At 53.2% G+C, this 20,485-nt stretch overlaps 2 protein-coding genes across 3 annotated transcripts; both read left to right on the plus strand.

Annotated features, from left to right (window-relative positions):
• Window positions 1-25: 25 nt before the first annotated feature.
• Brms1 (BRMS1 transcriptional repressor and anoikis regulator) lies at window positions 26-10,221 on the plus strand. Of its 2 annotated transcripts, none has more exons than XR_012910645.1 (10): window positions 26-166; window positions 6,316-6,461; window positions 6,558-6,648; window positions 6,805-6,932; window positions 7,073-7,152; window positions 7,226-7,322; window positions 7,835-7,927; window positions 8,874-8,938; window positions 9,348-9,603; window positions 9,726-10,221. XR_012910645.1 is itself a non-coding variant. In XM_075973116.1 (10 exons), exons 2-10 carry the CDS (start codon window positions 6,323-6,325, stop codon window positions 9,731-9,733), a joined length of 741 nt encoding a protein of 246 aa, XP_075829231.1. In that variant the 5' UTR covers window positions 26-166; window positions 6,316-6,322; the 3' UTR covers window positions 9,734-10,221. The 2 variants fall into 2 exon arrangements, 1 of the variants encoding a protein (XP_075829231.1); XM_075973116.1 differs by having other exon boundaries at window positions 9,348-9,387.
• Window positions 10,222-10,741: 520 nt separating this feature from the next.
• On the plus strand, window positions 10,742-17,087 carry Rin1 (Ras and Rab interactor 1). Its single transcript, XM_075973089.1, has 10 exons — window positions 10,742-11,212; window positions 11,363-11,543; window positions 11,651-11,765; window positions 11,854-11,926; window positions 12,037-12,128; window positions 12,251-12,991; window positions 13,218-13,523; window positions 13,800-13,931; window positions 14,063-14,214; window positions 15,020-17,087. The coding sequence occupies exons 1-10, from the start codon at window positions 11,058-11,060 to the stop codon at window positions 15,464-15,466; spliced, it is 2,394 nt and encodes a 797-aa protein (XP_075829204.1). The 5' UTR covers window positions 10,742-11,057; the 3' UTR covers window positions 15,467-17,087.
• Window positions 17,088-20,485: the final 3,398 nt, after the last annotated feature.

Consider the following 20,485-nt stretch of genomic DNA (forward strand, 5'->3'; position numbering starts at 1 on the left):
TCTGCCGTGGGCGCCTCCTGATGACGCACACGGAAGCGTCGGCACCTCCTGGAGAAAGGGAGACCTGCGCAGCTCTGTCCCTGAGACCGGCGGCGGCGGCGTTTCCACTCGGTCCGACAGCTCTCGGGGAGTCTCGGACGTGAGGCCCGAGACCCCAGCCCCTACGGTGCGTATGGTCATGCCTGGCGCTAGGTTCTGCTTCCCGGGTCGGAACCAAAGCGGAGACTTAACCGGTCCCGCTCGCGCTCTGGCCTTAGGGGAGCCCGCGGTTCCCTGGCCAGCGCCGGTGAGAGTGAGGGTGGATCGCGGCTGGATGCTCCCGGAACTCCGCAGAGAAGCTGTGTTTGTTCTCTGCGTCTGTAGGGAGGAGTCTACCCTTCCTGGAGGCTTGCTCTGGAGGTACTTAGACGTCTGTAAAGAGAAATTGCATATGCACCGCGCTCTTTACAGTGTGCCCTTCAGCAGTGGTATATCCGCCCTGTTTGTACCTGGGTTAAGGAGAGACGGTTATGACTTCATTCAACGAAGTCAGAATCAGAGTCAGCTGGAAGAAGGATATCTTTAAGACTTGACGCTGCATCTGAGAAGGGACATACACTTAACAGTGAAAAGGGATTGGCAGCGCGGGGATCTAAGACCAGAGAAGGGGACCGGTCAGGCTGTTTTGGAGAGCTGGGTTTTCAGAGCAGGAGGGAATGCTAACTAAACTATTCTACAGGTCCATCACTTATAATTAGTTGAATGGGTAGCCACCGCCGTAAGTAGGGTTACCATGAAGAAAAGAAGTAAAAGGCAATTCTTGCACTGCGAAGATTTCTTTTGTTTAATTTGTGTTTAGATCTCTGGTCATTAGATGTGCTGGGATTGTCCTGGCTGAATAAGACAGTGGCGCAGCCCCTGCCCTGGTGAGGCTTCCCCATTCACCAGGTGGATGGACATGAAAATGGAAGATTAGGAAATGGAGAGCCAGAAAGCTTTCTGGGGCCCTGGAGGAGGGAGTGTGGTCCACCCCACCGGGAAGACTCATAGAGCAGCAGCCAGAGGCGTGGGAATACCATCCGCATGGAGTAGAAGCCCGCTCTTGGCAGAGAGAGCAGCTGCCTCCCGGATGGCTTATCTCCCAGGTGCTCTGGCAGCACCAATCTCTCACCTCTCCTTCATTCTGGAAATCTCTTCAGCTCCCTGACTTTGAGCTTTTCCCGTCTATTTCTGCAGCGGCTTCTCCTGCCCCTCTTGTTTGTTGACCTTAGGCGTTCTGTCACAGACCCCTTCTCACGATTCTGCCTGACTAGTCTCTGCACAACTCGCCCTGTAGATAACCAGTTCCTGAAGCCTGGGTCTAGCAGGAGCTACATTTCCATGTCCCTGGTCCCTTTTCTCATTTCTAGGTCGTTGTACTTGTTCTTCCCTCTTGTCTGCCCAGCCCCCACCTAGTCTCTCTTCCTCTGGAAGCTGTCACTGCTGCAGCAAGCTCCAGATCCTGTCTAGACACCTCTCCCATAACACTCTCGTTTTGACTGTTTTCACACCATTATTAAGATCTGTTTCTTCGCCTTCTCTCCCAGGAACTTGTCATTTCCTTGAGGCCAAAGACTGTGTCTGTCACAGTGTGACTGTTTGGTACCTGACATGTATTAGGTGCTTAGTAAATATAAGGGGGAAGAGAGGGAAGGCTTAGCAGTGTTTAAAGTTAATGAAAGGCCACCTAAGGCAAGCACTGAAAAATGCTGGCAGTTGCTACAAGGAAGTTGCCATATAATTCCACCGGTGTAGTTTCAGTGTGAGTGCTGGGTACCCAAACAGCAGAAGAGTAGGAGGTGGAAGTCAGAAGAGCAAGTGTGTACGAAGCCTGGGGAACTATAGAAGTTAACTACGATGGCCAAGTTTCATATGCATTCATTCCTTTACCTCCTTGATTGTTCGGGGCTTTGACATCGCCTCTCCAGCCATAGCCAGCCCAAAGCTCTCTCTGTATACCAGGCTGGGCTTGAATGTGTAGCAATCCTGCCTCTGCCTCCTGAGTACTAAGATAACAGGCCTGTACCACCACACCTGGCTCTGTTTTTTCCACAAGGCAGAGAATATAGTCCAGCTGTCTATGTAAGCAGAGACTCTACCACTGAACTCTACCCCCAAACACTGCTTTTGTTTTTTATTTTAATAATAAATTTAACTGAACTGAACTCAGGACCTCTGGAAGAGCAGTCGGTGCTCTTAACCGCTGAGCCATCTCTCCAGCCCCTTGTTTTTGTTTTAAGGCAGAATGTGTGTCACTAGCTAACCCAAGATGGCTTAGAGCTAGCAGACCTCCTGCGTCAGCCTCTGGGGCCGGGGTTACATATATCTGTATCACATCAGGCTCTCTCTTTTTTATTTTTTCCTTTCTAGCACTGGGAATTGAGCTCAAAACCCATGCATGCTAGCAACTTGCTCAGACTTCTACCTTTTTTGGCTTCTAGGTCCCCCCATCCCCAAGACAGGGTTTCTCTATGTTGTCTTGGCTGTTCTTGAAATCATCTGCAGACCAGGCTGGCCTTGAACCCAGCGTTCTATCCCTTTTCCTCCTGAGTGCCGGGACTAAAGGCGTGCGCCACCACCCAGCTCTGCTTTTTTAGTGGTAGGAAAAGCCTGAGCCGATCTGAACGTCCACCTAGGGAGGTGCTTTCTGTCCAATGCCATAAGGAACTCTGGGTTATTGCTCAGTGGTAGAGTTAGGGCTCAGCACTTATAAGAACCCAGGTCACAACCCCCAGTCTTTGACCTGAGACTGGGGTAATGTATAATGAAGAGGAAGTTGACTGGGTGTAGTGGAACAAGCCTGTAACCCTGTAGCACCAGCTGTTTGGGAAGCTGAGGGGCTGCTGGTCTGGGCAACTTAGTAGGACTGACTCTCAGAACATGCTGGGGACAGCTCAGTAGTAAATGCTCTTTCCCAGCATGCTAAAGAATTTGAGTTTTAGCCAGCAGTTGTGCGCATGCCTTTAATCCCAGCACTCATGAGGCAGAGGCAGGATCTCTGTGAGTTTGAGGCCAAGTTCTAGGATAACCAGTGCTGTTGCATAGAGAAACCCTGTCTGGAAGAAAAAAAAAAAGGTGGGGGAGGACCAAAGGGAAAAAGAAAAGAAACTGAGTTTAGCTGGATGATGGTGGTTCATGCCTTTAGTCTCAACACTCAAGAGGTAGAGACAGGTGGAGTTCTAGACCAGCTTCGTAGATACAGAATGAGCTCCAGAACAGCCAGGGCTACACAGAGAAACCCTGTCTTGAGAAGAAAAAAAAAAAACAGTTTAATCCCCAGTATCAGAAATTTTCTAAAATGGTGTTGGTGCCCTGGAGAGGTAATGGCTTAGCAATTAAGGCACGATTCCCAGCCCCCACACGGCAGCTCAGACACATGTCTGTAACTCCAGTTCTGAGGGATCCTGTGCTTCCTTCACAAGCACTGCGCACACATGGTATAAAGACAGTTCAAAACACTCATACATATAAAATAAAAATTTCTCAGAGTCCTAGGTCTGAGGAACCCATGTCTGGCAAGAGCCTTTTTGCTGGAACAGCTCATTTCAGAAGGTAGGGAGGAGAGACCCAAATCTTACCAGGAATCTCCTGCTGATCAGGCATCTGTATGTTGAGGGTGGACCTAGTCACCTTACAGAGGTCCCACCTTGGGCTAACCAAATGGTGCAACAGGTAAGGCAACTGTCACCGATATCCAGTGTTAATGGTGGAAGGAGAGAGCTGACTCCTACACGCTGCCCTCTGACCTCCACACTCTCCATAGTGTGTATGAATATTAAATGAATAACAAGGAAAACCCTGAAGGTCTCATCTCTAAACACTATTTTTTTTCTAAATTGATATTTATTGAGCTCTACATTTTTCTCTGCTCCCCTCCCTGTCTCTCCCCTCCCCTCTTCAATCCTCCCCCAAGGTCTCCATGCTCACAATTTACTCAGGAGATCTTGTTTTTTTATACTTTCTACTTCCCATGTAGATTACATCTATGTAAGTCTCTCTTAGTGTCTGTATTGTTGTCTAAGTTCTCTGGGATTGTGGTTTGTAGGCTGGCTTTCTTTGCTTTATGTTTAAAAACCACCTATGAGTGAGTACATGTGATAATTGTTTTTCTGGGTTTGGATTACCTCACTCAAAATAGTGTTTTCTAGCTTCATACATTTTCCTGCAAAATTCAAGCTGTCCTTATTTTTTTCTGCAGTGCAGTACTCCATTGTGTAAATGTACCACATTTTCCTTATCCATTCTTCCATCAAGGGACATTTAGGTTGTTTCCAGGTTCTGGCTATGACAAACAAAGCTGCTATGAACATGGTTGAGCACATGTCCTTGTGGCACGATTGAGCATCCTTTGAATATATACCCAAAAGTGGTATTATTGAGTCTTGAGGAAGGTTGTTTCCTAATTTTCTGAGAAATCACCACACTAACATCCAAAGGGGTTGTACCAGCTTGCATTCCCACCAGCAATGCAGAAGTATTCCCTTTTCCCCACAACCTCTCCAGCATAAGTTGTCATCAGTGTTTTTGATCTTGGCCATTCTTACAGGTGTAAGATGGAATCTCAGAGTTGTTTTGATTTGCATTTCTCTGATGACTAAGGATGTTGAACATTTCCTTAAGTGTCTTTCAGCCATTTTAGATTCCTCTGTTGAGAGTTCTCTGTTTAGGTCTGTACTCCATTTCTTTATTGGATTATGTGATCTTTTGGTGTCCAATTTCTTGAGTTCTTTGTATATTTTGGAGATCAGACCTCTGTCTGATGTGGGGTTAGTGAAGATCTTTTCCCATTCTGTAGGTTGTCGTTTTGTCTTGTTGACCGTGTCCTTTGCTTTACAGAAGCTTTTCGTTTCAGGAGGTCCCATTAATTGATTGTTTCTCTCAGTGTCTGTGCTGCTGGGGTTCTATTTAGGAAGTGGTTCCCTGTGCCAATGTGTTCAAGTGTACTTCCCACTTTCTCTTCTATAAGGTTCAGTGTGGCTGGCTTTATAGTGAAGTCTTTGATGCATTTAGTCTTGAGTTTTGTGCATGGTGATAGATATGGGTCTATTTTCATTTTTCTGCATGTTGATATCCAGTTATGCCAGCACCACTTGTTAAATATGCTTTCTTTTTTCCATTTGATATTTTTTGCTTCTTTATCAAAGATCAGGTGTTTGAAGATGTGTAGATTAATATCTGGGTCTTCTATTCAGTTCCATTGGTCCTCCTGTCTGTTCTTATGCCAGTACCAGGCTGTTTTCAGTACTGTAGCTCTGTAGTATAGTTTGAAGTCAGGGATTGTGATGCCTCCAGAAGTTCTTTGATTGTCCAGGATTGTCATGGCTATGCTGGGTTTTTTGCTTTTCCTCTAAATACTATGTCATTGCAGATTAAGCTTTCAATATGGGCCAGAAATGAGCTGAAGATGGGTAGGGAGAAGAAGATGCTGAGCACTGAAGAAGCAAGTGGCAAAATTTGATCTAGAATGTAGGGAAAGACTAGAGAGGTGGCTGGAGAGATGGCTCAGAGGAATAGAGCACTGGCTGCTCTTCCAGAGGTCCTGAGTTCAATTCCCAGCAACCACCTGGTGGCTCACAACCATCTGTAATAAGATCTGGTGTCCTCTTCTGTACTGCAGGATACATGAAGGAAGAAACCTACATACATAATAAATAAAAATCTTAAAAAAAAAAAGACTAGAGAATTGTGGGACAGTACTGGGAAGAAAAGCTGAAGACATTGTAGGCAGAGCAATTACATGGACAAAAAAAAAATGGGGTAGGATGTGAGAACTGGCCATTCAGTGAAGTGAAGGAGCTGGACTTAAAAAGTTCAAGTCCAGTCCACGAAGGGTCTTGTAGGACCCAGTAAGAAGCTTGGGTTCTGGGGCTGGAGAGATGGCTCAGAGGTAAAGAACACTGGCTGCTCTTCCAGGGGTCCTGAGTTCAATTCCCAGCAACCACATGGTGGCTCACAACCATCTCTAAAAGATCTGGCGCCCTCTTCTGTACTGTAGGATACATGCAGGAAGAACCCTGTATACATAATAAATAAAAATCTTAAAAAAAAAAAAAAAAAAAAAGAAGCTTGGGTTCAGTCCCATCAGCAATGGGACACTTTTCCCATTGAGGCTTATATCCTTGGCCACACTCCCAGGTACTGGGTTTTGTAAGGAGCAAATCCCACCAAGTACATATTCAGTGTGGTAACAACAGTCCCTTCCCCTTATTTCACTCAAGGCTTCTGCTTGGTCAGCTCCCTGTTTGTGTGCTCTGGTAGTAGGCAGTGGTGAGTGATGGCCCATACTCCCTCTCCCAGAGCCCAGATGCCCATCCAGCCTCCAGGCAAAGAAGCGGAAGAGATGGAGGCAGAAGGCGACTCAGCAGCTGAGATGAATGGGGAGGCGGATGAGAGTGAAGAGGAGCGGAGCGGCAGTCAGACGGAGTCAGAGGAGGAGAGCTCAGGTGAGCCCCTGCGGTGTGTCACACACACACACACACACGTGCACACAAGAGCAGCAGCCCCTCGGCAGAAGCAGCACTAATCGGCCTCTCCCTCAGAGATGGACGACGAGGACTATGAGAGGCGCCGCAGTGAGTGTGTCAGTGAGATGCTGGACCTGGAAAAGCAGTTCTCAGAGCTGAAGGAGAAGTGAGCTTGAGGGTCTCGGGGGCGGACCTCTGGGCAGCGGGGTGCAGGTGCCACAGTGCTGGGCTGAAAAACAGGAGCAGGTGTCTGGCAGGCACGTGCCTGAGGGCAGGTGATCACTGGGAAAGCCGGTGTGCACAGCTGCCTTTTTACCTTCAGGTTATTCAGGGAACGGCTGAGCCAGCTGCGCTTAAGACTAGAGGAAGTGGGGGCTGAGAGAGCCCCAGAATATACAGAGCCTCTTGGAGGGCTGCAGCAGAGCCTAAAGATCCGCATTCAGGTGGCAGGTCCGTAGCCGTCCTGCCCTCCCAAAGCCACAGTTTTCTGTCACCCGCCACTTTTGTCCCTACCCGGCCTCTCCCTATTCTTGTGGATCTTTTGGGGGACATTAGGGCCCCCAGCCAAGCAGATCTCTCCCCCTTTGTAGGAATCTACAAGGGCTTCTGTCTGGATGTGATCAGGAATAAATATGAGTGTGAGCTCCAGGGAGCCAAACAACACCTAGAGGTGAGGGGCACGTGGGCCTCTGGGAGGGAGCCTGAGTCCAGCAAGTGCCCTGCTGAGCGCCTCTCCCCCCCAGAGTGAGAAACTGTTGCTGTATGACACACTGCTTGGGGAGCTGCAGGAGCGGATCCAGAGGCTGGAGGAGGACCGCCAGAGCCTGGACATTAGCTCTGGTGAGCCAGGGCCCAATGCTGCACTGCCTTCCCCCGCTTTGGAGCTCAGCTTCCCAGGCTGCATAAAGGAAGTCTAACAGCCCACTTCCTGTGAGGACTGGGTTCACCTCAGTGTTTCACATATAGTGGGGACTCAAGCAGAGTGGGGCCCCTGCCTGCCTCCATTCAGAATGGGAGGTATCCAACTGTCACATGGATGCATATATAAAAACCACAGTCCTCTCCATAACGGTGGCATCTGTTTCACATGGGGTCCAGGAATGCCCTTCATCCCGTGTACTGAGTGAGTGGAAAAACTGAGGCCCACCCACGAAGGGCAGTGTCTCCTTCCCAGGCCTGCACTAGTGTGCAGTCAGAAACCGAGTCCCCAGAGGCTGCCAGTCTCAAGCCCAAGGTTGGGACCGCTGCCCTGGAGGTGATGGGGAAAAGGCCAGGCTGGTCCATGGTAAAGCCACAGGGATGGTGGGAGTTAGCTGTGCCCCACTGTCCTGACCCCGACTCTCTGGGCACAGAGTGGTGGGATGACAGACTGCACGCCAGAGGCGGCTCCAAGACCTGGGACTCACTGCCACCCAGCAAGAGGAAGAAGGCACCTCTCGTTTCTGGTATCCTTCACTCAAGGTCGCCTGAAACTGGGCAGGACAAGGCAGCCCTGGACTCAGGGAAGTGTGGGACAGTGACTCTAGATCATTAATGGTCATTTGGTATCACATGCAGTGTCCAGCTGTCAGCAATTTCTTCCGCATCCTAGGTCCTCAGCTCACTGACTCCTAGTAATTCCCTGAGTAAGGATCAACCTCTGAAGCCTTCTGTCTTTCCCAATGTCCCAGGGTACCCCTATGCTGTCGAGGCCTTGCTTAACCCCTCTGGAGCTATTGCTTGTAGGTGGTGTCATGTCAGATGCTCTCTGAAGTCTCTCCTGGTCCATTCCCCAGCCCTGTGCATGTGTTCTCTTCTGTACTGAGCATCCTGTGCTGCACAGCACAGCACTGTGTCAGCCCTGGGACCGTTGCAGGATGGAGGCGTTATTGAACCTTTGTGGGTAAAGGTAGATTTCAGATACAGAGCACAGTGCTATCAGGAGGAAGAGGCCAGGATCCACCTGTAGGTAAGGAAGGGTCCAGTGAGCCAGTTCCTGACAGAACCTGACAAAACAGGAGGATTAGGGCTCCTCAGGATGGGACAGGCCTTGGTCAGCTGATGTGGAAAAAGGGAAATGAGTAAGGGTTCTTGCCCAGCACAGTCCCCACACTCACCAAAAACAGATCCCTGAGGCAGGAGGTGGAACTTGGTTTAAACCCAAGGTCTTGCTGAGTTTAGTGGCACACACCTTTAATCCCAGTACTCAGGAGGCAGAGGCAGGCAGATCTCTGAGTTCCAAGCTAGCCACACTACATAGAGAAACCATGTCTCAAATAAAGCTCTCGGCACCCCCTCCACACTGTCCATGCACCACCTCTCTTAAGCAGGGGGTGGGTGGCACTGCCGCCTGTGGCCGTCTGGTGGAGCTTTGTTGCGTGTCTCCTGTTGTCATCCTTGACCACTGTGCAGGCCCATACATCGTATACATGCTGCAGGAAATCGACATCCTGGAGGACTGGACGGCCATCAAAAAGGTAGGTCCCCTGCTGCCTGTTTCCCCATCCTACTCTGCCCATGCTACTGACACACACATGGTGACAACTCCGGTATCTGAGGGTAGCTGGGCAGTTTTCTGCTTGCCCCTCAGCAATGTCTGCCTTAGCCTGGTGCCCCAACTTTGTCATAGCTTGTAGTCCTCCTGCCTAAAGACTGGCTGAGGAAAGGATGTGTTCGTGTTAGCCCCTGTTCCAGGCAGCTTTGCTGGAAGGAGAGGGGAGGCTGCTCGGCTGCTCGACTGGCTCCTGAGAAGAGATGCCTCGGAGCTTGGTGTAGAAAGTTATTATACTTCATGCAACTTTTCTCAGTGGCTTTGACCCTGGGCTGTGGTGTGCAGTGTTGGCAGGTTGAAGTGGACTCTAAAGGGCCTTTCTTTTCTCCACCCAGGCCAGGGCAGCAGTGTCCCCTCAGAAGAGGAAAGCAGACGGTAAGAACCAGCGAGGCAGCTCCTCAGAATCTGTAGTTTGATCTCACTTTTTTTTTTTTGTAGGGTTTTGTAGGAGTTTGGGGAGTAGGAACCAGCTGGGGAAGCTCTGGCTGACGGAACAAGGGCATGTAAAGGTGGCATGGAGGGCCCAGTGGTAGAGTGCTTGCCTAGCATGGCTAAGACCCACAAGGATCAAGGACTGGAGCCCGCGGCAGGGTGGGTCAGCAAGGGCAGGAGAAAGAAACCCAGTGGAGAGGGATGTCTCCCTCGGTTCCTTCAGGAAGTGGTGGTTGTCAACCAGATTGTGTCCTTTCAGTGCGTTTTCCTTGTGCCCCCAGGACCCTGACCCTGTGTTCACACTCAGAGGGTCCTTGGAGCAGCTGGTACCTCACGCGGGACTAACACTTTCCTGCAAAGGCAGGGGTTGTCTAGTAGCTCTCCAGTGTCGCTGCTGTCCCCTGACCTCTGCTCTCTGTGAGATCGGCATAGCTGTGGCCCTGAAGCTGACCTGGCCAAACAAGACTGTTGTCTCCATCCCTGACCAACCCACCATTTCCCCCTCCCAAAGAGTAACTTCCTCAATGTCCCCCAACAAAGAAGATGGACTTCTTCCAAAGCAGCAACCCTCCTGACTTTCAACCCTGCCCCCTAGCCACCGAGCCAGGAGCTGGGCTCCACTCCAGGAGGAACTCTAGAGCCAGAAACATTATGTTGGGGTCTTGCCCATCCTAGCTGTCGCTGGAGATGACAGCTTCCCAGACTTTCTCAGGGCCATTCCTGGTATCTGCCTCCCAGATTCCAAAGACTGGAATAAAACTTATCCTGGGACCTTGACGTGACTGATGTTGTGTCTGCTGTTATTTTATAATGGAATCAAGGTTTTTATGGGGTAACACCTGAGACAGGCTCTTCTGGGGTCTCTGGAATTTGGGATATTGTGACTTAGAATTGGACCCAGAATTGGAAGCTACACGTGGCACAGGCAAACAAGTGGAGCACATGGCCTTGAGTGGTGACGGGCTGTTGCACGTGCCTGGGGACCGGGTCATGTCTGTACCTGCTCCAGGCACTTGGCAGATTGGCAAGGCAGGCTAGCAGAGCCTGTGTGTGGGAGGCAGCTAGCAGCAGCACCATGTGCTGACGACCTCACAGCCATACTCCCCCTGGTTAGCAGTGAGTGTCAGAACCACCCCCAGAACCTCAGTTAAGCAAAGGGTTTAGTTTCCATGGAGACACAGCATCCTTTCTCCATAGCAACCTGGAATCACAAAACCAAAGTTAGGTTCAGGAATGAGTCATCTGCGACCAGTAGGGGGTGCTCTCCCTCAAGGCCGACCCTCTCGAAGGCAGGAACAGTGAGCAAGTGACCGCAGACTTCTTAAGGTGACCCAGGGGTGAGTCTTGGGCCTAAGGGAACTTGGTCTGCCTTGCTTAACTCCTCCCTACCCTGCTTCAGTGTGAGGAGGCTTATGGGAAGCACTGTATGGAGGTGGTCCTCCCACAGCTGGGACCCTAATAATTGGTAGGAACATGGAGGGGGTCCCTGCCATTCAAGGCTGAGTCTGGAATAGAAGAGGTGGACACTGGCCACATGAAGTGGACATACAAGAGTTAACTGGCGGGGTGTGACAGGGCGAACCGCCTTCAGGAAGTGTTACTCACCGCCAGGAATGTGCACGCCTGTGCCTTGGGGGTTGGATTCTCTTCCTGAGTCCCAGGAGAAGCTGAAGGAGCTCCCAGCCATGGAAGACCCTGGGGAGACAGGAGCACACCCTCTGGGAGCTGCCAACCTGAACTTTGTTCCCAGGCACCAACAGAAAGAAAAGTTAGTGAAGTTGGGAGGGCAGCCGGTGCAGAGGGTAAGGGCAGTGGCAAGAGGGTCCGGCAAAGGCAGGATAGGTGGGAAGCCCAGAACGGGGAAGAGGCAGAGGCGTTCACCCCAGACCCCTGCTCAAGTCCGGGTGTCTGCCCCCAGGCCATCTCCAGACCCACTATATGACACGCCCGACGCCAGCAGGGCACAGGCAGGCAGGTCCCAACAACCGGCACGCACTGTGAGCCTGCGGGAGCGGCTGCTGATCACCCGACCTGTGTGGTTACAGTTGCGGGCCAACGCGGCAGCTGCGCTGCACGTGCTGCGGACAGAACCTCCAGGGGTGAGTCTTTCCCCTTCCGCCAGGACTGGCCCGCCAAGCGGGGGAGAGGGGAAGAGAAAGCGCCTCAACATGGAGGCACTGAGCCTCCTAATCTTGTTCGCTTGCAGACCTTCCTGGTACGGAAATCTAACACTCGCCAGTGCCAGGCTCTGTGTGTGCGGCTGCCAGAAGCCAGTGGCCCCTCTTTTGTCTCCAGCCACTATATCCAAGAGAGCCCTGGCGGTGAGGGGGCTGGCCTGGAGGGAAGGGGCTGGAGACAGGCGGGGGAGGGAGGTCCCCAGAGAACAGCCTCATTCCTGATGTCTCTCAGGCGTCTCTTTGGAGGGTTCAGAGCTCACGTTCCAGGACCTGATCCAGCTCATCTGTGCATACTGCCATACCAGGTGAGTCTGCCTGTCAGGCACCTGGTGACCACAGGGCCTGCTCCCTAGTGCTGCCCACCTCCTGCACCTAAGCACCTCGCTCTCTTGACCGCTCCTTTTGCTGACCTTAGGGACATTCTTCTCCTCCCACTCCGGCTCCCCAGAGCCATTCATCAGGCAGCCACCCACAAGGAGCTGGAGGCCATCTCCCATCTAGGCATGGGTAAGGGTTCCTGCAGCCCATTGTACAGATGAACACATAGAGGCCAAAGGGGGGAAGAAAGGGCAACAGGGCACCCTCTTGAGCAAGCTCTGAGGCTCCCCCCATTGGTTTCTGATTGCTAGAGTTCTGGAGTTCCTCCCTCAACATCAAGGTTCAGCAGAGGTCTTCCGAAGCCCCACCGATACCCAGGCTGAAGGCTCGCTCCCCTCAAGAGCTGGATCAGGGCACCGGTGCAGCCCTCTGCTTCTTCAACCCTCTCTTCCCAGGAGATCTGGGCCCCACCAAACGTGAGAAATTCAAGAGAAGTTTCAAAGTGCGTGTGTCTACAGAGACCTCCAGCCCTCTGTCCCCACCTGCTGTGCCGCCTCCCCCAGTCCCGGTGCTGCCAGGGACGTCTTCCAGCCAAACAGAAAGACTGCCTTCTCGACAGCTGCTGCAGAGGGAGAGCTCGGTGGGGTATCGCGTGCCAGGGAGTGCTTCCGGCCCTAGCCTTCCTCCCCTACCTTCGCTCCAGGAGGTGGACTGCTGCTCTCCCAGCAGCTCAGAGGAGGAGGGTTCTCCAGGGAGCCCTACAACCTCCCCACGCCTGGGCCGCCCAAGGCAGCGGCGGCCTCTGCTTCGGTCCATGAGTTCTGCTTTCTGCTCTCTGCTGGCACCGGAGAGGCAGGTGGGCCGGGCGGCCACAATGTTAATGCAAAACCGATACACAGCTGTGGGCCAGCTAGTGCAGGACCTACTGACTCAGGTTCGGGCTGGTCCTGAGCCTCGGGAATTGCAGGGCATCCGCCAGGCCCTAAGCCGGGCCCGGGCCATGCTGAGTGCAGAACTGGGTCCTGAGAAGCTGCTACCACCGGAGAGGCTGGGTAAGGGTCCCCAGCCCCAGCCTCCACAGGTTCAGCCCCTGGCTCTCCATCCTCCCTCTTCCATCTCCGTCCTTGCCTCGGTGCCTAATGACGCGCGGCTTTTTTCTCTGCACCCCGCTGCCCCTTTCTCGCTACTGCTACGGTGACTTCCATCCCCTCACCCCTCTCCCTACCTCCTGCTCTTCCGGGCCCCTTTCCCCTGACCTTGTCTACTCTCCTCTGCCAGAACTGGTCCTGGAGAAGTCCCTGCATCGCTCTGTTCTCAAGCCTCTTCGACCCATCCTCGCTGCCCGCCTGCGGCGCCGGCTTTCCACAGATGGTTCCCTTGGCCGCCTAGCTGAGGGCTTCCAGCTGGCCCGAACCCAGGGGCTTGGAGCCTTCGGGTCCCACCTACACCTCTCCTCCCCAGTGGAGACAGAACAGGTGCGCCAGAAACTGCTTCAGCTGCTCCGCACCTATTCACCCAGTGCCCAGATCAAGCGGCTCCTGCAGGCCTGCAAGTTGCTCTACACAGCCCTGAAAACCCAGGCGGGTATGCCCCTCACCACCTCCCCCTACTCAGCTCTTTCTGAGAAGAGACTGAGCCCCCTCTCTCAGGGAGAAGGTCCCAGGATCCCAGAACTGCAAACAATGCACAGGGGTCCAATTCTCGGTCTCAGGAGCTCTAGAGAGGAGACTCTTTCTTCCCCGTGGTCCTATCTAAGGGTCTAGCAGGGGGAGAGGAGGGGTCGCTGTCTAGGAAGGGGATTGAACCCTAGCTCTTGGGTCTCTGAGGAGGCTGGAACTCCTTCCTTCTCCGTCTCCACAGGGGAGGATGCAGGCGCTGATGAGTTCCTGCCTCTGCTGAGCCTTGTCTTGGCCCAGTGCGACCTTCCTGACCTCCTGGTAGAAGCTGAGTACATGTCGGAGCTCCTGGAGCCTACCCTGCTCACCGGAGAAGGTGAGGGGGACGTCCCCTCACTTCCCGTCTGGGTGGAAATGGGGCTGCTTGTAGGTCCTGAGTAAGCCTGGAAGGGAAGGCAGGACGCCCTATCCCAGTCTGAGCTGCATTCTATGTACCCTGTGTCCTAGGTGGCTACTACCTGACCAGTCTCTCGGCCAGCCTGGCCTTGCTCAGTGGCCTGAGCCAGGCCCGCACTCTCCCACTCAGCCCGGCACAGGAGCTCCAGCGCTCTTTGGCCCTCTGGGAACAGCGCCGCCTTCCGGCCACCCACAGCTTCCAGGTAAAGGGCCCTTCCACGAGTCGGCCCCAGACTGGCCTTGCTCAGAGGGACTCTTACATCACCCAGCACAGTTTCTTGAGCCCCGCATCAAGTTACAATAGAAATAGAGACTCAACTGAGTATCAGAGCAGCCCCTGTAGGAATGTGTTCCATGGGACAGGCTGTGAGCTCCTGGGCAGCCTCCTTGAATGGTCACAGAAACTCTGGAGTAGGGGCCATTGTTTTCCCCATTTTACAGAGAGTAGGTAGAAACTGGCACGGAGGGTGACAGCTTCTTGGTCCCTAGTACCAGCCAAGGCTCTACCTTCCTTGTCCTCGGACTTCATTTATGCTTGGCCGGGATGCATCCCCTTTAACTTCAACCTTCTCAGTCTTGCTATGAATCCAGACTTTGTAGCCAGGCCCCAGATTTGTCCCAGCTCTATCACGTTTTTCCTGTGCCTTGGTTTCCTCATCTCTAAAATGGGCACCTGGGCTGCACGAAGATTAGGTGCACTGGTGAACGCTGGAGGTAGTTCTAGGTAATTAGCCCAGGAAGAGTTAAGCAGAGAGTCTTGCATACAGTGGACTCCTCTTGGGCATCTTTTCAGGATTCTGAAGCTCCCTCTGGGCTGGCCTTGTACCTATATCACTAGCCCAAATACATTTCTCTCTGTCCCAGTGTCCCATCGGAGCTCACGAGGTTCCTGTCAGTTCATTTTACCACGAGTGTGCACCACCCTGCCTTGTCCCTTCTGCTCTGGAGAATAGCTGAGGACTATTCTTGAATAACATAGCTGAGGACTTATTCTTGTCTTCTGCACAGCACCTCCTCCGAGTAGCCTACCAGGACCCCAGTACAGGTTGTACCTCCAAGACCCTGGCTGTGCCCCCGGGGTCTTCGATTGCCACCCTGAGCCAACTCTGTGCCACCAAGTTTCGAGTGACTCACCCTGATGCATTCGGCCTCTTCCTCTACAAGGACCAGGGCTACCATCGCCTGCCCCCTGAAGCCCTGGCCCATAGGCTTCCTGCAACTGGCTACCTCGTCTACCGCCGGGCAGAGAGGCCTGAGACCCAGGGGGCTACAACAGAGAAGGCAAAGGCAACCAGTGGGAGGCCAGAGGCAGGAGCATGGGAAGAGGAGAAAGGGGGCCTGAACAGTGAACAGTCTGAGACAACTGTTGACCAAGGAGACGAGGACCAGGTCCAAGGAGGCCATGGGCAACCAGAGGAGCCAAAGGCAGAGGGAAGCCAGGCTGCAGAAGAGTAGCCAGAAAGAGCCAGGAGGGCTACCTGGGCCTCCAGAAGTGTCTCAATTTGCTCTTCCCAGCTGCCAAGCTTCCTTCACCACCCACACCCAGTTCTCTGTTGTGTCTGCCACCACCTCTAACTGATCTTTATGAGTCCATCTGCTGGGAACAGGGGGCTGACCACAAAGACTAGGGCAAAGTTAAGGGAGTTAGGAGACTCCAAAACCCTGTGTCCAAGGCCCCTAGCCTCAGCTTCTCCCTAGCCCACAGGAACAAATGTGTCTGGGAAGGGACAAATCCATCTAATAACCGACTCCAGCACAGGGAGAAGGTGTTCCTGACTTCTTTGCCTCTCCCACTGTCCGTGGGCACAGGCAGGGTTGCTGGAGCTTCAAGACCCTGAACAGCTCCAATCTCTCCTAGTTCCAGAGGTCAGGGAAGTGGCAGGATGATAGCAAAGGTCCCCAAACAAGTGGCTCTTCCCAGAGGCAGTGTCCTGGGCTGCAGAGAGGGGATATGAGTACTGCAGGGCTCTGGAGTGACCCAGGCCCCCCGTGGATGGTTGATGGCTAAGACTGGGCAGAGGTAAGAGGAAAGGACAGGTGTTGGCAGCCGTGCTGTTCCTTAGAGCAGCTGCCCCCACCAGGCAGTCCAGAGATAGTTGTTGGCCTGGAGGTCAGGTCACAAGAGAGAAAGCACCTATGTTCCAGCCTCTCTTTAAGATCAGAAACCTACTGAGGCACTTCAGTATTTCTGGGGAATTAGACCCTGGGAAGTAATGCCCACTAGCAGGGAAGTTTCCAGAACGAGAGAGGGGTTCCACAAACATTGTCTTTGTAATCCTCTTTTTGGGCCCTTACAAAAAAAAAAAGCTTGACAATAAGGCACAGTATAGAGTTTGTGAGCCCCATGGCAGGTAATTCCCAAGATGTCCTAGCAAACTAGCCCTCAAGGCCAGGGCTGCACGACCCAGAGGGAAGGCGGCAGCAAATCTGAGCAGAGGAAAATACCCACCAGCAGCCACAAGAGGGTGTAATACCCACCAGCAGCCACAAGAGGGTGTGCACTGCCTAAGAAGCTGCAGAGGGTGACACCCCCCCCAGGGGGTGGGAGGGGTGGGGATAAAGAGAATTTAAGAGCCACAGAGCATAGGCGGTCACTGGCCTTATACTCTGACAGCTGTTGACAGCCTGGGAAATGCAGGGCAGAGGCCACTTGCTGTCAGAGATTCTTAGGAGAGAATTGTTTCCAGACAAATGAGGGCCTCAGTCAGTCTCAGAGGTGCTCTCGGGGCCTCTGAGCACAAGGAACAAGGACCACATGCTGTGGACCCTGACTTTCAGATCCACATTTAGCCAGTGTAGGACTCCAAACTAGGCCACCAATGTTCTTCTTCCCCACTTCATGCCTCTCCCCAGCAGGGGAAAGTCCGACTGGTCTCTAACATCCTGGCTAGGGGGAAGATGGTCCCAGCTCCTTTAGCCTCTCTCCACCACCCAGAGGCACAGACAGGGTTGCTTGGGGCTTGAAGGCCCATATCGAACAATATGGCCCTTTGTTCCATGATGCCTTCCCTTCCCTAATGCTTTGTACAGGATGGAGCACCCCACTGGTGCTTAATAAATGTGTCCACCAACTGAAGCTTGACCACTAGCAGTGAGGGACTGGGGTGGGCTGGGTGGGTGGGGAAGGCTGTTTCTGGGAATGAGACACAGGATGTGTGGCGCTCAGTCCCAGGGGAAGGACCTGGAATGTCTGCAGAGGATGCTCTGAGAACCCCAGGGGCAAGATACGGAGCTGATCTCATGGGAACCAGGTCTCCAAAACCTCCACAGGCCCTGCCTTTTTGTGCTCAGTTCTAATTCTGGGCTCCTAAAATTTAATGTAGATCCAGCAATGGCTTCTTCACTTCCAGGGCCTGCCTGCTGTCTGGACTTTTTTAAAATCTGATTACCCACCAGTCAAGGTCAAATCAGTACAAGCACAGGTTGGGATCAATGGAAGACACGCCAGGCAGGGTTGGTGATAATATGCCTGTCTGAGGTGTCTCCACCTTATCTTCTCCTTCCTGATGTCTCCATTTTATAAACTATGAACCGGAGGCCTTCTTCAGGAAAGTGGCTTGTTACAGAACAGAAAACTCAACATACACCTTCCAGAGAGAAAGAATCATCTAATCATACTCTTCACAGACCAAGCCATGGGTGCACATCTGTAATCTCAGCACTTGGGAGGCTGAGACAGGAATCGGTTCAGGGTCATGGCTGTATAGTGGAAGCCAGCCTGGGTACATAGCAAGACCCCATCTCAAAAAAAAAGCCGGTGATGGTGGTGCATGACTTTAGTCCCAGCACTCGGGAGGCAGAGGCAGGCAGATCTCTGAGAGTTCGAGACCAGCCTGGTCTATGAGAGCTAGTTCCAGGACAGGCTCTAAAGCCACAGAGAAACCCTGTCTCGAAAAAACAAAACAAAACAAAAAAAAGGAAGGGTGTGTGGGTTTCTGTGGTATAGAGACAGTACCTGTTCTGTGATCTAGGGGGTAAGTGGACCACTACATTCCGGGGAACGCCACCATTCTTGCCGTCTTCTTTGTCCTAAAAGGCAAGGCTCTGAGATATGCCTCATCCAGAGCCCACTGCTGCAGTGCAGGGACACCAGCTTGGGTGCCTTAAAGCAGACATGTCGCTTCCTTGCTTGGCGATGTTGCGTTCGTCATTTAAAGTCTGTGTGAGTTTGTTTATTGTTTGTCTTCCCCACTAGCACGCCAGGGCCATGCTGGCCTTCTTCCCAGCAGGCCTTCAAGGACCTAGAACAACGCCTGTGCCGGAACTGGCACTTGTAAAGATACATGCAGAATGATGCAGGATGCAGGAAGACTTCAGCAGAACCCGTCCTCTCTGTGCCGGGGTGGCACACTCTCTGCCCCTTCTACCACTGGCTGTGCATACCTCTTCAGCCCCACGGTAGGAGCTCCCCTCCCCAGGTGCTGCCAAAGGAAAGACTGTCCTGCTGGTGGTCTGGGACCACCAGGCTTCACTTGAAAGGGGGTCAGGGGCAGGGACCATCAGGCATCACTTGAAAGGGGGTCAGGGGTAGAGTGAGGAGATCCTGGCTGCCTGGTTCAAGCTCGAGGGCCCGGCTGGGCCAGAGCCTGGTCATCCAGACTCCCTCTGACCCACCCTCCACATCCTGCTGTGGCCTTATGAGCAGTTCACACCCACAGCTTAGAGCAGCACTCTCTGACCCACATTCCAGTGCTAAGTGAGACTGCTGTCCCGGTGGGTACTACAGGGCCAGGCACCCCCAAGGGTAACAGGCACACCCAACACCACCTTGACATATATGGGAGCTGTTGACACAGGCCTGTAGTGACACAGACTTCCTGACACAGGCCTACTACCTATGCAAAAGTGCCAACAACACCCACGTCATCACTCAGTACAGCTACATCCATGCTCTGGAGATAGACTACAGCTTCTTCCTACTCCAAGTCCTGGAAATGAACCCCCCCCCCCACACACACATGATTTTATCTACTTCCTACTCCATCTAAGGCCTGGAGATGACCCCCCCTTCACACACACCACACACACACACACATGATTTTATCTACTTCCTACTCCATCTAAGTCCTGGAGATGAACCCCCCCCCTCACACACACCACACACACACACACACACACACACACACACACATGATTTTATCTACTTCCTACTCCATCTAAGTCCTGGAAATGAACCCTCCCCCTCACACACCACACACACACACACACACACACGTTTTTACACTTTGGAGCATATACAGGAGCTCCAATCTCAATCTCCTAATATCTGGCCTACTCCTGCCTCATTCCCCCACCCAGCCCCTTGTGGGCCCCCTGAGGAGACTGAATTGCTGAGAAGACCCCTGCAGGGGTGTGGTGACCTCACGGGCTAGGCAAGAGCTGAGGCAGGCAGGCTGGGCGGGGCAGCCTGAGCTCATCAGATTCCAGCCTGATTCACAGGAGGAACTGGAGGATGGGGACCGGCACTGGCCCAGGAGCTGGGGCTCTGGGGGCCTGAGTGGGCTTTGGATCCAAGTGTCATGGTGGTGGCCCTTCCTGAAGGGTGCTCCCTGGGTGAGACTTAGGCCCCTGAGCTGAGCCGTGGGATGAGACAATCAGCCCGCCCTCCAGGCTGGGACACCCTCACCTCCCCCCCACCCCAAACCTTCCCTGGCCTTAGCAGCTGGATGTCTTTAGCTGGGGAGGTGACCTTCACAGTCCTTCTTGAATCCTCCAGGCTCAGGCTGGACTCTGAAGGTCGGGAAAGGCCAGACTTGTCTGGTCCCATTGCGTGGGGCTGATAGGGTTACAGACCCGTGCTGCCCTGCCAGGCAGAGCCTCTGCCAGAGTGAGAACGCGAATGCAGGGACTGCCCCAGTGCCTGGGATGTTTTCTTGCTGAGATGGAACCCTTTGCTCCTGCCTGCCATCTCCAGAACTTGTGTTCCCAACTGAGGGATGCTTACAAGAGGTGGGGGGACCAAGCTGCCCAGATCCAGCTGCGGGGTGACAGGAAAAAAGATGGGGGCAGGGTGAGGGTACAGGAAGTGCCTTTCTTGGAACTCTGCACCAAAATAGCCCGTTCCATCCCTACTCTGGGTCTGGTGTCCCACGGGGGAGGTGTGTGTCACCAAGGAGACCCTCGCTGGGGAGGAGCATGAACTGAACTCAGTCTGGCTTTTGCTTGCCAGCCCCCATCCACCCCCACCGCAGCCTGGGCTCCACTTTGAAGTCTCAACGTAAATATCATGTCTGCTCTGGTTCTCCTTCCTGGCCTGGTCACAGACCCCAGGCCTGGCTTCCACCCCAACCAGCTCCTGGGACACAGCACAGGGAGAGAGGAGGGAGGCTAGACCACCCGGGGCTGGTTTCAAGACAGAGACACTGCTATACAAATGGGGAGAGATGAGAGGCATAGAGCAGAGACACAAAGGGAAGCCGAAAGCAAAGAGACAGACCCCAGGCTGACAGGGGACAGTTCTTTGGGGGGGAGATC

The sequence above is a fragment of the Microtus pennsylvanicus genome, chromosome 5 (assembly GCF_037038515.1).
Source record: "Microtus pennsylvanicus isolate mMicPen1 chromosome 5, mMicPen1.hap1, whole genome shotgun sequence".
Taxonomy (NCBI): domain Eukaryota; kingdom Metazoa; phylum Chordata; class Mammalia; order Rodentia; family Cricetidae; genus Microtus; species Microtus pennsylvanicus.